The 12,945-nt window shown below is 41.3% G+C and overlaps 1 protein-coding gene across 5 annotated transcripts in view; it reads left to right on the top strand.

Moving 5' to 3' along the window:
• RNF220 (ring finger protein 220) overlaps window positions 1-12,945 on the top strand; it is a 338,165-nt gene that overhangs the window by 218,525 nt on the left and 106,695 nt on the right. For all 5 annotated transcript variants that reach the window (XM_068239542.1, XM_068239541.1, XM_068239540.1 and 2 more), the window contains exon 3: window positions 11,116-11,161. In XM_068239542.1, the coding sequence (XP_068095643.1) occupies window positions 11,116-11,161 (46 nt within the window). The remainder of the gene's footprint in view (window positions 1-11,115; window positions 11,162-12,945) is intronic.

Genomic DNA, 12,945 nt, shown 5'->3' with positions numbered 1-12,945 from the left:
TCCTGTCACCGAAACAGGAAGTGGCTGCCGGCGGGGCCAGGAGGATCGGAGGGAGACGGCGAGGGCACCGGACAGCTGCAGGGGGCTATTGGAAGCCCTGGGTGAGTAAAACTCATTTTTTTTGTTTGACTTAAGTGTCCCTTTAAAGAGGAACTGTAACCAAGATTGAACGTTTACCCAGTCAGTAGCTGATAACCCCTTTACCATGAGAAATCTTTACCTTCTCTTGAATAGATCATCAGGGGATCTGTATGTATATTGTGGTGAAACCCCTCCCACAGTGTTGTGTCAGGACCTAGGTCCTGACAGTTTCCTGACCTAGGTCCTGACATGACAGTGCGTCCTGACAGTTTCCTGTCTGTGAACCACACCCTGACCTATGTCCTGACAGTTTCCTGTCTGTGAACCACACCCTGACCTATGTCCTGACAGTTTCCTGTCTGTGAACCTTTTACCCTATCCCAATGTTAGTGGGTGTGGTTATAAATAATGGCAGTTGGTGCCATTTAGTTTTTTTTCTTGTCTGCCAAGACAACATTTATATTGCAATTTTCTCCTGGTGAACTCAAGGTGTCAGAGCTGCAGTCACTAGGACGCGCTCTATAGGCAGTAGCAGTGCCCAAGGTCTCCTACTGAATAGGTGCAGCTTACTGAACAGGAAGAGCTGAGATTAGAACCCAGGTCTCCTGTGTCAGGGGCAGCGGACCTTAACTCAGAACGTCCTCTCCGCTCTAAAAGATACACGCAACAGCATAATAACCTGCATAATAACCTTTAAACAAAAAAAAGTTTCTTTGTTACAGCTGATACAAATTCTAAAATAAATCTTTACTGTTTCTACTTCCTGATTCTTGGAAGAGACATATTGTTAACCTCCTGTGCTTTCAAATGGCCTTATCTGCCATTTCTGCCAAAGGCAGTCATGTGACACAGGGAGAGATCAGATTACAACTTGTGATTAGACACAAATGAGGGGGACTTAGACAGGCTAAACTCTCTAAATGCATACAGGGTGCATTTCTCTATGCATTTCTTCAGTCCTGTGCAAGAGTTCAGGTCCACTTTAACCAGTACACTAACCAGCTGCCAGCAGTAAAGATGATTATGTGCAGGCTCATTGTGGATCAAACAACACGAGCAAATTTCATGGCGAATATCAATCATTTCTTGATCTCTCTTCTATTTTTTAACTTCTCACTTTTCTATGTATTGATTTATTTTTTTCCCCCTTTTCGCCTCTAGTTCCTGTTTAAACATTATTCAGGCAGACTTATGTTGATTATGCATTCACTAATGTACAATGTTACCGGTAGTCCCAACAGTAGGGTAGCGCATGTTGCACCATCAGTACAACCCAGGTTACCTAGGTAACGTGGTCATTACCAGGGTACCACGTGATACCCTGGTAATCTCAACATAGCACTGATCTCACGGGCTAGACCACCTGATGTCTTCTGACTTTGAAATAGCTGTTAATTAAAGCAGGAGTGTTGCTAGGATAAAAGGAGATCTGGAGCACTGAAGGGCCCGAGAAGGTATTGCAGTAAAAAGTGGGCATGGCCATAGGTGTTTAACAATAGCTGTTCCTTCAGTAGCTGAGGATCCGTTTAATCTCAATTATCAAGTTAATACGCCCTGGTCCCTTTATCATATGATGCCACTTTAGTAGTTCTGTGGGCAGCTGTTAATTACAGGTATAGTAAAAGAGAGGGGGGCAAGATTAACTAAGAGGAAGTTATCTTTTTTGTAATAAAGTAGTTTCTAATTCCCAAAACAGATTAAAACAAACGGTAAATTATTTTAAAAAAGCTGAAAAAAAATCGGAGGACGAGCATCATATTTTCTAAGGACTCATGGCAGCATTTTTTATTTTCAAGGGATAATTCGGCGTAAATCACCTTAATTAAAAGTGTCACAAGTGTGATAGTTGGTAACTAATTTGCTGTATACATGTTATAATTTAAAACGCATGTATCACTGGGGTGTGTAGGAAGAGACGTGGATAGCGGTATGGGCAATTACTATGTAAATGGGTCATTATCCTGTGCCCTGGCTGGGTGAGTGATTAACGGGGGACCGTACAGACCCTCGCTCGCCATCCTGGCAGTGTTTCAAGGCTGCTGGGAGATTTATTAGTGTTTGGAATAAAAAGATAATCAAGCTAATTTAATAAGGCTGCACACACAAGAGCAAAGCTGTGTGATGAGCAGTAACGTAGATCAGCCAATGGGCTTTTAGCTTTCACATGCTTAGTGCAGCCAGAACACTTAGAGAGGATTGCTGATTGGCTGCTTCAGAGTGCTGATCCTGAAGGTTAATGAACCCATTAGTTACATCTTCAGAGAGGTTCATCGGGATATGCTGCATCAGTGCTGGGCACACTCCAGCAATCCTGTGGCATTTTTTTAATTGAATAGGAAAAAGATTGTGCAGATTTAGTATTTAATAATCAAGGGTTCTAGTTGAAGATCATCAAAAACACTGTTAATTCATTAAAGGCGAACTCCAGGAAAGAAAGCAATATTTTTGTTTTATAGACTACAAAAAGTAGTAAGGACCTCTTGTGGGTTTCTGTTGATTTCCTCATCTGGAAGTATTTCCCTCACTTTCTGCCTCTGACACAGTACACCTGGGTTAGAATCTCAGCTGTTCCTATTCAGTAACCCTGCACCTGTTCAGTGAGGAGACCTTGGGCAATACTCCCTAACCCTGCTACTGCCTATAGAGTGTATCCTAGTGGTTGCTGCTCTGGCGTTTGAGTGCAGCAGGAGAAAAGCGTGATATAAATGTTGTCTTGTGTTTGTCTACAATGATTCAGCTTGATGTGAGCTAGAATGAACCCCCATGATGCATCACTTCTGCTCAGTGAATGAATATGCAAATCATTCTTTGAAAAGCCAAATCTACTGTACATTTTACAGTGTGCCTATAGCCTAGTCATTTTACAGAGATATTATGGGATGTCCTTGCTCACATAAAGCTGAATAATTTAATAGGTGGACTTTCAGCACTGACGTAGTTAAGAGGCTATGGGCCCCAGTGCGAGCTTTACATTGGGCCTCTAATGTAAAAGCATTCTATACATATCCACTGCATGATATGGAGCACAAAAATGTGAGGAGGACAGCCACAGTGTCAGAGGGGTGTAAGGGGTGAGCAGTTTGATAAAGATTGGTGCAGAGGTACAGCAGAGAAGGTACAGAGGTACTGCCTGTCTGTGAAGCATGAGGTCAATTCGAACTCCTGGGTCAGAAAAAAAATATATAGCACCAATGCAGAGCTAATACATCAGTTGAAAGAGGGACCCTGGCATGCCTCTCATTGTTCGAAGGGCCCATAGCAGCTGAAACCTCTGCATCCCCTATTGCTATGCCACTGGTTTTTATGTTCCTTTCAATTCATAACGTAGTGCTGGTAGTTCTGGTTAACCAAGATTTAACTGGGTGGTATTCTGTAGCACTCCTACTATTGGAGAAGGAAGCTAAATCTATCTAAAGGGAGAGAGAGAGGGATGACCTGTATCTCATTGTCAGTACCCAGGACAGGTTCATATTATAAAAATGGAGGTGCCAGGAAAACAATAGTGATAGAAGACATCCTCAGTCTAGGAGAACATAGAAGTATGTTGTGCTGATCTTTCTGGCTTCAGTAGTGTCTGAATCACACCTATAACAAGCATGTAGCTAATCCAGTCTGACTTCAGTCAAACATCTCATCTGCATGCTTGTTCAGGGTCAATGGATAAAGGTATTAGAGGAAGAGGATCAGCAGGGCAGCCGGCAATTTGCATTGTTTAAAAGGAAATAAATATGTCATCCTCCATATCTCTTTCACTTCAGGTTTGCTTTAAGTTAGCCATAGATATGGTACTGTTTAACTGATATAATTTTTGGCCATTTCATTATATTTCCTAGAAATCTTCAGCTTCAAATCAATCATAAAACTTCTGATCGATTTTAAGGGTCTGATAAATTTAAAATGTAATCAAACAGGATGTAAAATTGTGATCTAATTTGTACTAAATTAACCATTATGAACCACACACAAAAATAATAATGTATAAATACAGGATAAATAATAAGGCATGGGTAAGCCAATTCCATTGATTTTGATAAAATCGTGATACAAATGATGCGATCATTCAAACGATTTTGAGTGATCACTCAGACTGCATATGGCTAGCTTAAAGTGAACCAGAGATGAAGCACCCTCATGTATTTCACCATATATATCAGTGGGAACATTAGAGAAAACACCTACCCTGCTCTCTGTTTCATCCTTTACTGCTCAGCCTGCTTGTTATCAGCCCTGATAAAATCCCCGACTGAGCATTCAGTCTGGCTTTGCTCAGGAATCATAATAGCTGAGTCTGTCTTCTCTGAAGCCAAAGCCTGCCCCCTTCTGGCTCTGCTTTCCTGTTCTGTATATTCAAAGCATCACAGAGAGCAGTGATGAGATGGGAGGAGCTGCTAATGTAAGGGTATATTGAAAAACTTTTTTTTTTAATCTACATTTGTTAGTCATAAGAGGTTTTTAGAAATGGTGATTTCATTTTGCACAAAGCCCACTAAATAATCTGCTTTTCTGATGAACTGTGTTTTGCGTGGAGTTATTGTAAAAAAACACAAAAAACGGCACACCATAGCGGCAAAAATACCAGGTATAGTATTTATTTTGTAAAATCTATCGGGGGATGTGTTTATTTTGTGCCAAAGCGTTCATCTCTGGTTACCTTTAAAATCAGGCTGTGTCTTCATATGCAGAAATTTTCTTTTAACTCATTTATTTTCCTTGATTTATTTGTTAAATCATCCCGATCTTGTTCTTGTAGCAGCTGTGAAGCAGTATGTAAAATAGATGCCTCTTTCTTGTGTGTTTAATAATTCAGGACAATTCTCAAAAGCCAGATTTACATTTAGTAAATGTTCCGGGCAGCAGAAAATAAATTAGAGTGTTACCTTTTGGGCCCAGGCACCTTGCTGCTATTTTCCAAGGGAAGTAAAATCATCCAATGAAGATGGATGGCAGTTGTGATATATTTGGGGAACCTATAGTGGTGACGCTGGATTTAATTCCAGCATACACAGAAATGATGACATTGATGTAGCTATTTCACATGAATATGTCAAGTCTTATGCAAATCCTTGTCATTTGTGAGGGGGTTTGCATGGAATCTGAACCCTGATTATTACAGTCTGCTTACATTGCAATCTGTCTTAATAAAAGAAAACTTCTGGATGTCTGTCTGTAAATAAACATTCTGTAATAGAACATGTAGTCATCCGTGCAGTAACCTGGAAAAGAGGAGTGACAGGGATGATCTTGTAACTGTCCACAACCTTCCACTATGGGCAGTCTGGCCATGCTAGTTTTTCCAAGATGCTAACTGGCCAAAAATCCAGAGAAAAAAATACTACATGTAATAGAAAAATGAATAGTTATCGCCTCACATTCTGTTTCTTTGCCTTAAAGCAGGAGGATTAGAAATACTATGCCGGGAAAAAAAACCCACATATATAAGTAGATAAATACTTAATCTATTTACATAACACATGTATTGTACTGTCCACGTTTTGATTTCAGAGAATTTTATATAGTAAATGAATAGAATTCTATTCCTGGTAGGAACCATGTCTTTTGCCCACAGTTTGAGGCTAAATCCTGATGTCATTTCTTCCCTTAACTTGTTTTTTATTTTCTCCTCCAATGGTTGAGTCACCTCAGCCTTGCTTATAAACACAAGCGAGCAGAGGATCATGTTTCATCTAGGCAGCTAGGCAGGGAAATATAGGGAAGAGGAGGAATATATTATAGATAAAAAGAACCCCCAGCATGCAACTGAATGGCAATGGCTATTGAAGTGCCAGTGCTCCTAAGGTATGTGATAACTCCAAACCATAACATCAGAAAAAGTTTTGAAAGTTTTGAATGCAGGATTAGCATCTTTATCACTTAATACACTCAGACCAGTTGCTGTTGAAATTAGATTTTTATGATGACAATCCCACTTTAAGCACAGTTTGCCCCTGATTATAAAACCTTATGTTAGAAAGTAATTGTTTACACACCTATCCTACTTACATATACACTATCCTGAAAGTTTAATGTCATTTTTATTCTTGAATTCTCTTTCTAAAACACACTTTTCCTATTTACTAACCTTGGGTATTCCCGCATATTTGTGGAATACAGTATACGCTGCCCTCCCATCCAGAGTTGCACACCAGTGCTGGGGCCAAATCCAGGTATTGCACCTGATGGTTTTTAGTTTACTCACCAGAGACCCCAACATCTCTCCCCCCCCCACCCCCTTATGTGATTGAGTTTGACACCCCTGTACTAGAGCCTCAAGCTTACAAAAGCAAAGGCAGAGTATAATGCACTATGCCTTTGCTCCTTCAGCCACTAGATGGCACCGTGGTGTGAATAGCAGGCAACAACTACTTTCATTTTCTTTTTATGTCCTTCAGAGTAGATGTATAGCTTTAAAGTGGACCTGAACTCAGTCTCAGACCTCCTCTCTGCTTTAAAATACACACAGCATAATAACGCTAGGCCCACACTAGACACAGTTGCAGGGCGGACACTGCAGTCCGGATCAGGGGAAGATTAGGGGAAGTACCACCGTACTGCAAACTGATGAAAGTGCATCAGTTTTGCATCACTTTCCGTTCAGTTTTTCCCTGACAGAAAACGTCTCTATCATTAGGAAGGAGTGGGAGGATTTTTTCGGGCCAATCATCAAGCTCAGGCTATCCGTTTTCACATCAGTTTTTTGCCTGTGGAGCTGGAGATGCGTTTTCTCATTGCTTTTCACTACCCCTGCGTGTATCCGTGGTCCTGATCCGTTGCGTGAAAAATGCAGCAGATCCGGACCTTCCGTTCAGGTTTTGAAAACGGGTCCCCTCAAACGCAGACGGATCCGTTTTTTACTTGGGTGAGGCTGGCTGCTATTTTAAACATTAGTATCCGGGACTCCGTTTTTCATCAGGTTTGAAAAACGCAGCCACGGATACGTTTCCGGACCTAGTGTGGACCAGGCCTAAACAAAAAACATTTATTTGTTACAGCTCAAACAAATCCTAAAATAAATCTGCTTCTACCTCCTGATTCATGGAAGCAGACATATTGTTTACAGCCTGTGCTTTCAAATGGGCTTATCTGTGACACAGGGGAGGATCAAATCACAACTTGAGACTAGACACAAATGAGAGGGAATTAGACAGCCTAAACTCTCTGAATACATACAGGGTGCATTTCTCTATGTTTTCCTTCTGTCCTGTGCAAGAGTCCAGGTTCACTTTAAAGCACCTTGAGCATCAGATTATTTTTTTAAATAACCCTGTCCCCCATAAGGGAGGTTTGTAGAGTTATGGGGGGGGACTTGGCAGGGGTGTAATCTTCATTGCATACTTAGAGGGCGCTCCTCCACTGGCCCCCGGCCCATATGGGATGCACCATCTACTCCACTCGGCTGACCGCATCTGGCAGATTTTGTAATACCCGACAGTGTCTCGCACGTGTAGCAATACATGCTGGGAGACGTAGTCCATGGATGTGAGTACAGAGCTGTGCTTGCATCCAGGGACTGCATCTCCAGCAGCTCTGCTACTTTTGTGTCTCCTTTAGAGTATGGAGCTACCCTTTAAATGACTTTGTACTTTGTACAGTTCCTGGAGTAAAATATCCATTTGTAATCTCTGTCAAATCTTTATATTGGTCTTGGATATACTTGCGCTCATTAATGATATATAACTGCATATCAGTTAGAGACATTTTCATTCAAAGTCCATTATTTCTAAAATGTCATTATAAGTGATAGCTCAGTACTTTCTCTTACTCTGCTTTCCACCTTCTAAACCTCTCCAGATCCTCCAACCTCCTTCTTACTGTTACACTGGGTGGGAGGCAGCCTAAAGGATGTGTGCAATGATTAAAAACAGCTTAAAAGGCAACAAAAAAACAAAAAAACCCCAAGGCAAGGACTGGTATTACATGGAAAAAATAATGGATTAAAAAACACTGGACAATGCATTTCGTGGGCAGTCTTCCGCTTCCTCAGGTCAATAAAGTGGGGTCTCAAGTTAAGAATGAATTGGCTTGGAGTGCTTTGAGCCAAATCTCTCTTACCTTGAGACACTGTTCCTTTCTGCATTACTTTACATACTACACCATAAGAGGCTCCTGGTTCTCTAGGGTTTGTTTGTTTTTTTATCTCCACCTGGAAGAATGACAGGTACTCCTGACACTCTTCATTCCTTCTTACAATTAGCAATGGACTGTAAGTCCCAGCAAGCCCTGTGGCTGTCAGTTTATGCTGGAACTTTATTTCCACAACAACTGAATTGATGCAGTTTGTGTTGGCTTCCTCTAGCTTCTCCCTAGCCCGATTCTTTTACAAGAGCCTGAGTGGGTCAGGGAAGCTAATTCCATCGATCTCTCCTGCACTGCAAATCCCCTCCTATCCGTTCTCGTTTCAAAATGCCCAACCATCTGCCAAATCAAGGAGCATTAAAGGGAGCCAAAATTCAATTTCTCCTCCCGTGCTGTGGCTGCTCAGCATCTGGGACTAAAAATGCTCTCTGCAAAGTGAACGTGACAGCGACATCACTTTTTCTGTCACATCTCATGTGCTGATCTCCTTAAAATTTCTCATAAAAATGTATTGTCGTCCTCGGTGGTGATTTTCGGAGTGGGGGGTGTGTGTGCTGGAGTGTGAGTGCGTGTTGTGTACGCGCGGGCGCCCCTGGATATTAATACTGACTAGATCTGATTTCATATGTCTTGTTCTGTTATAAGCATCTGTTTAGCGAACATCTTCCAATACTCTCCGCCTCTTGGTCGCTCATCCTTGGCTCCTGACTGCAGGCGTGCATACAAATTCCATTATTAAATACACAATCTCTCCCCCCCCCCCAGACATCCATCAGAGCCGGGGGGGCTACAAGGAATGTGTCTGGGGCGCGGGGCAGTGGGCCGCCCCCTCTCCCTGCTCTTAGCAGCCCCTCGCCTGCTTTGGAACATATTTCACCATTCTTTAGTGCTGCAGGTGCTTGCTGACCTGACAAATCCAATCAGGGAAAAATAATTTATTTCCAGCTGCTGTTTGCTGCATGTTAGCTGGAGAATTTACATCAGAAAGATTACTCTAATAACCCAAAATTACAGCTCAATCCCAGTTTAGCTTTAATATGTAATTGTTTCAAATGTAACCTGTCTTAAGGGGGAATTGCATTATTAAATCGGAGGCGGGTTGCAGCTAGCGGGAGAAGAGGCGCCGGTGCTTACTGGTAGAAATAGAAAAGCAATGCTGGGAATTGCCAGTGCCACAAAGCTGACAATCTACTCCTGTAGGACATTCATTTCTGATTTTTTTTACAGTATTGATGGTGTGGAATGCGATGGTGTGGCCAGTGCCGTGAGTGTGAAGGTGCCCCTTAACGATACAATTTCAACCAATGATCGACTTTCCGATGTTGTCTTACTAATCGATTACTTAGTGTTTTTATATATTTGTATTGTTAATGGTCTATACCATTTTTTAAATACTATGTATACAACTTTAAGGCCAATGTGTACACCCCCTCCGGGAGTGGCCTTACACTATTTAATCTGTGTAACACATGTTTCTGCAAGCTAAGATTAAGGAGCCATTCCATGCTCTGATACGCGTGAGCTTTTTTATACTGATGTTGGATCAAGAATAAAGAGTTTTTCTATTTTCACCTTACTTCTGGTGTAGCGGGATTCCTTTTCCTACAACACATGATAATTGTGATTGGAAGGAATCGATCAGAAATCATCAATCAGGCCCATAAGGGAGATTACCAATCTAATTTTTTAGATCAGGAAAAAAAGAACGAAAATACGATCAATAAATTGATAGTTTGATGTTGATAAGCCCCATCAACACCATCTAATTTTAACTGAAATGAAATGTTTGAAATGGTTTGGAAGCATGGTGATAACATGGTGGCTAAGTGGGCAGTGTAGAAGCCAAGTGTGTATTACAGTACTTCCTCTGCTCTAGAAGCTGTCCGGTGCCAAGTTAGTAACCGGTACAGGTTAGTATCTGCATCAGGTTTGTCTACATGAGCAGTAGCTGGATAGTGTAGGCAGTGGAAGGAAAGTGTTCTGGTTAAGGCTCTGCCTCTGACACGGGAGACCTGGGTTTAAATCACGACTCTTCCTGTTAGCTAGCACCTATTCAGTAAGGAGACCTTGGGCAAGACTCCCCAACACTGCTACTGCCTATAGATTGTGCCCTAGTGGCTGCAGCTCTGGAGCTTTGAGTCCCCTGGGAGAAAAGAGCAATATAAACGTTTTGTGTCTTGTCATAGTTTAACTCTTGAAGCTCTGGTTTCCTGCCATTACCAAAGCATACTGGTACATTATCGGTCTTCCCTCAAATCGACTCTGGAATATTGACAGGAGCTGATAATAGTATTATGGTGTCCTCTCCATTGTGGCATTACTCATACTGTAATGAATCACAGAACCTGAGAGCCTTTTTAAGGGCAATGGGCATGATTCTGTCTCAAACAGCTCAGTGACAGTAGTTATGGTGGTGGTTAAAAACAGACATTTTTCCACAACAGAGACCAGCAAACAAATGGACATGGCAATGGAACCTATGTTATCTATAGGACTTGTTCAGACATGGCTGTTTTGAACCTGTCTGTTGTCTCCATTGCGGTAGAGCAGGGGTGTCAAACTCAAATGCATAGTGGGCCAAAAATGAATACTGGGACCAAGTTGTGGGTCAACCTCTATGCCACCTCCCTCCCTTATAAAGTTCCCTGATGGATTATTCTTTCCTCCCTCCCTTATACAGTCCCCTGCTGTCTAGTGGCTCCCTTCCTTCTCCATGCAATCTATGACAGATTAAATGGATGGATAGTGCAGACGGTGGTACATTAGATCCAATGTAACCAAGTATTGAGCACTCCTGAGGCTGTGTATAAAACTGCTGATTATAGGCTGTTGATAATGTAAAAATAGTTGCATCAATCTGATAAATCAAGGGAGTTTAACTGTGTCTGCTCTCTAGAACATTGATTTATTTAAACTGGGGTATAATATTCACTTTCATCTTTCTCTTTTCTTTCCTGGCAGCAAGAATATGGCACAGAAGGATGGCATGGCTCCTGGAACGCCAAAGGTTAGTTAGACAAATATCAGTATTTGTTTGTATGTAACTATAGCACCGCAGCACCCTCCTCTTCATCCGTGATCTGATCACTTATCAGCATATCAGGAACCAATACTAAAGCTGTGTACACACTCTCATTTACTGTCATCGTTATTAAAGCGGACCCAAACCAAAACATTTTTTATTTCAAAATATTTAGTTGCACCACTCTGACACATACAAAGATAAATAAACACTCCTTCAAGCCTATGAGCATTTCAGTGCATGCGTTTCACCAGTCTCTTTTCATAACTAGGGTTATACAGGTGGCAGCCATTAGCAATTCCTCCTTTGCCGGACACCACCTACTCCACCAGTTTGCCGGATTCTGTCCCGGCAATATGAAAGGAAGGGAGGGGTTCCTCCAATAAATGTAAAATATTTTATATTTGTCATCATGCAGCTGAAAAAAGACTGCTATTTATTATTATAATTTAGAAAATAGATTGTATTTCTGAAATCTTGTATTTTTAATTTGGGTCCACTTTAAGGGGAGCTTGGGACCGTACCATTTTTGTTTCCATTCAATAAAATGGCACCTGCTTGGTTGTCATGACAGTCTCTTAGCTTCAGTAGTACTTGGAACAAACATGCAGACAGTAAAATCAGAACACCTAATCTGAATACTAGATCTGGGTTAACAATCTAAAAAGTATTAAAGGAGCGGTAAATACCATTTTCAATTGGAGTTACCAAAGTCATGTTCCACATTCGCACTATCCTCACTCACATCCCTGGGCTAATCATGTGTAGATACACCCATTTGCCACTTCCTCTCGAGGGTTTGAACTCATATCACTTGTTTCACAACAGTACTCATCACTTTACAATAGATAAAAGTAAAATAATGTAATATAGGCTGCAAAATCTATGTTATATAAATATAATTGTCCTTGAGGTATTTTTTCTTCTTCTTATTCTATCTTCATACAGAGGACTTTTTCACATCATTGACACAGACTGGCCGGGCGATCAGAATGCAACACAACCGATCGAAAGCCATCTGCACTTCTGATCCCATTCACTATAGTGATTGGGTCAGTGCTGCGCTTGGGCAAAAAAAATTGCACTGCTGCGCAGCACACAGGATCTGAACGGCAGAAGTGCTGTCTATGCACTTTTGCCATTCTTGCATATTGCACACACTACGCGCTGCTGAAATGCGCATGGCAGTGCGTATGAAGTGAATGAGCCCTTAGTGATAATGTCAGTGGTAGAACTCACGCCTGCCACAGACTTTAGTCTCAAAAATGAATAGCTGGTAAATACTGAACAGAATACTGAATTGTTAGCATGCTTCTATACTGTATAACCTTTTATACGTTTTTGCACTTGTGGTCCCTGGCTTCAGCCATGCTACACTTGTAGCAGCAGTAAAAATATTACTTGCCCTGGTGGTGAACATAATGCAATTTAACACATCAGATTTTACTCAATAAAGAAGATTTCTTAATAATCTAAGTTGGCACTCCAGCGTACTCAGATTTCACAGTTCATTTTTATGGTGAAACACGGTCTGGTGATTTTATGGAGGCCGTAGTGAGTAGGGGGTTAATTCTGACATTTTCTCTGTCAATTTGTCAGTTTCACAGTTCAGGTGGTATTATGGAGAGATATTTCGATTCATATCAATAAGCGGATCCCATCACAAGAGTAAAAAAGGGATTAAGATAGTGTTAAGTCTAATTTCCTTTTACTGCAATTTCACAGGATATTGCTCCTTGTGGCTGCTCAGATGGGAGAAGGAGATAATC

Source organism: Hyperolius riggenbachi, chromosome 6 (assembly GCF_040937935.1).
Source record: "Hyperolius riggenbachi isolate aHypRig1 chromosome 6, aHypRig1.pri, whole genome shotgun sequence".
Lineage (NCBI taxonomy): Eukaryota > Metazoa > Chordata > Amphibia > Anura > Hyperoliidae > Hyperolius > Hyperolius riggenbachi.
Note: the sequence above shows the minus strand (reverse complement) of the source record. Positions and strands in the feature narration are given on the sequence as shown.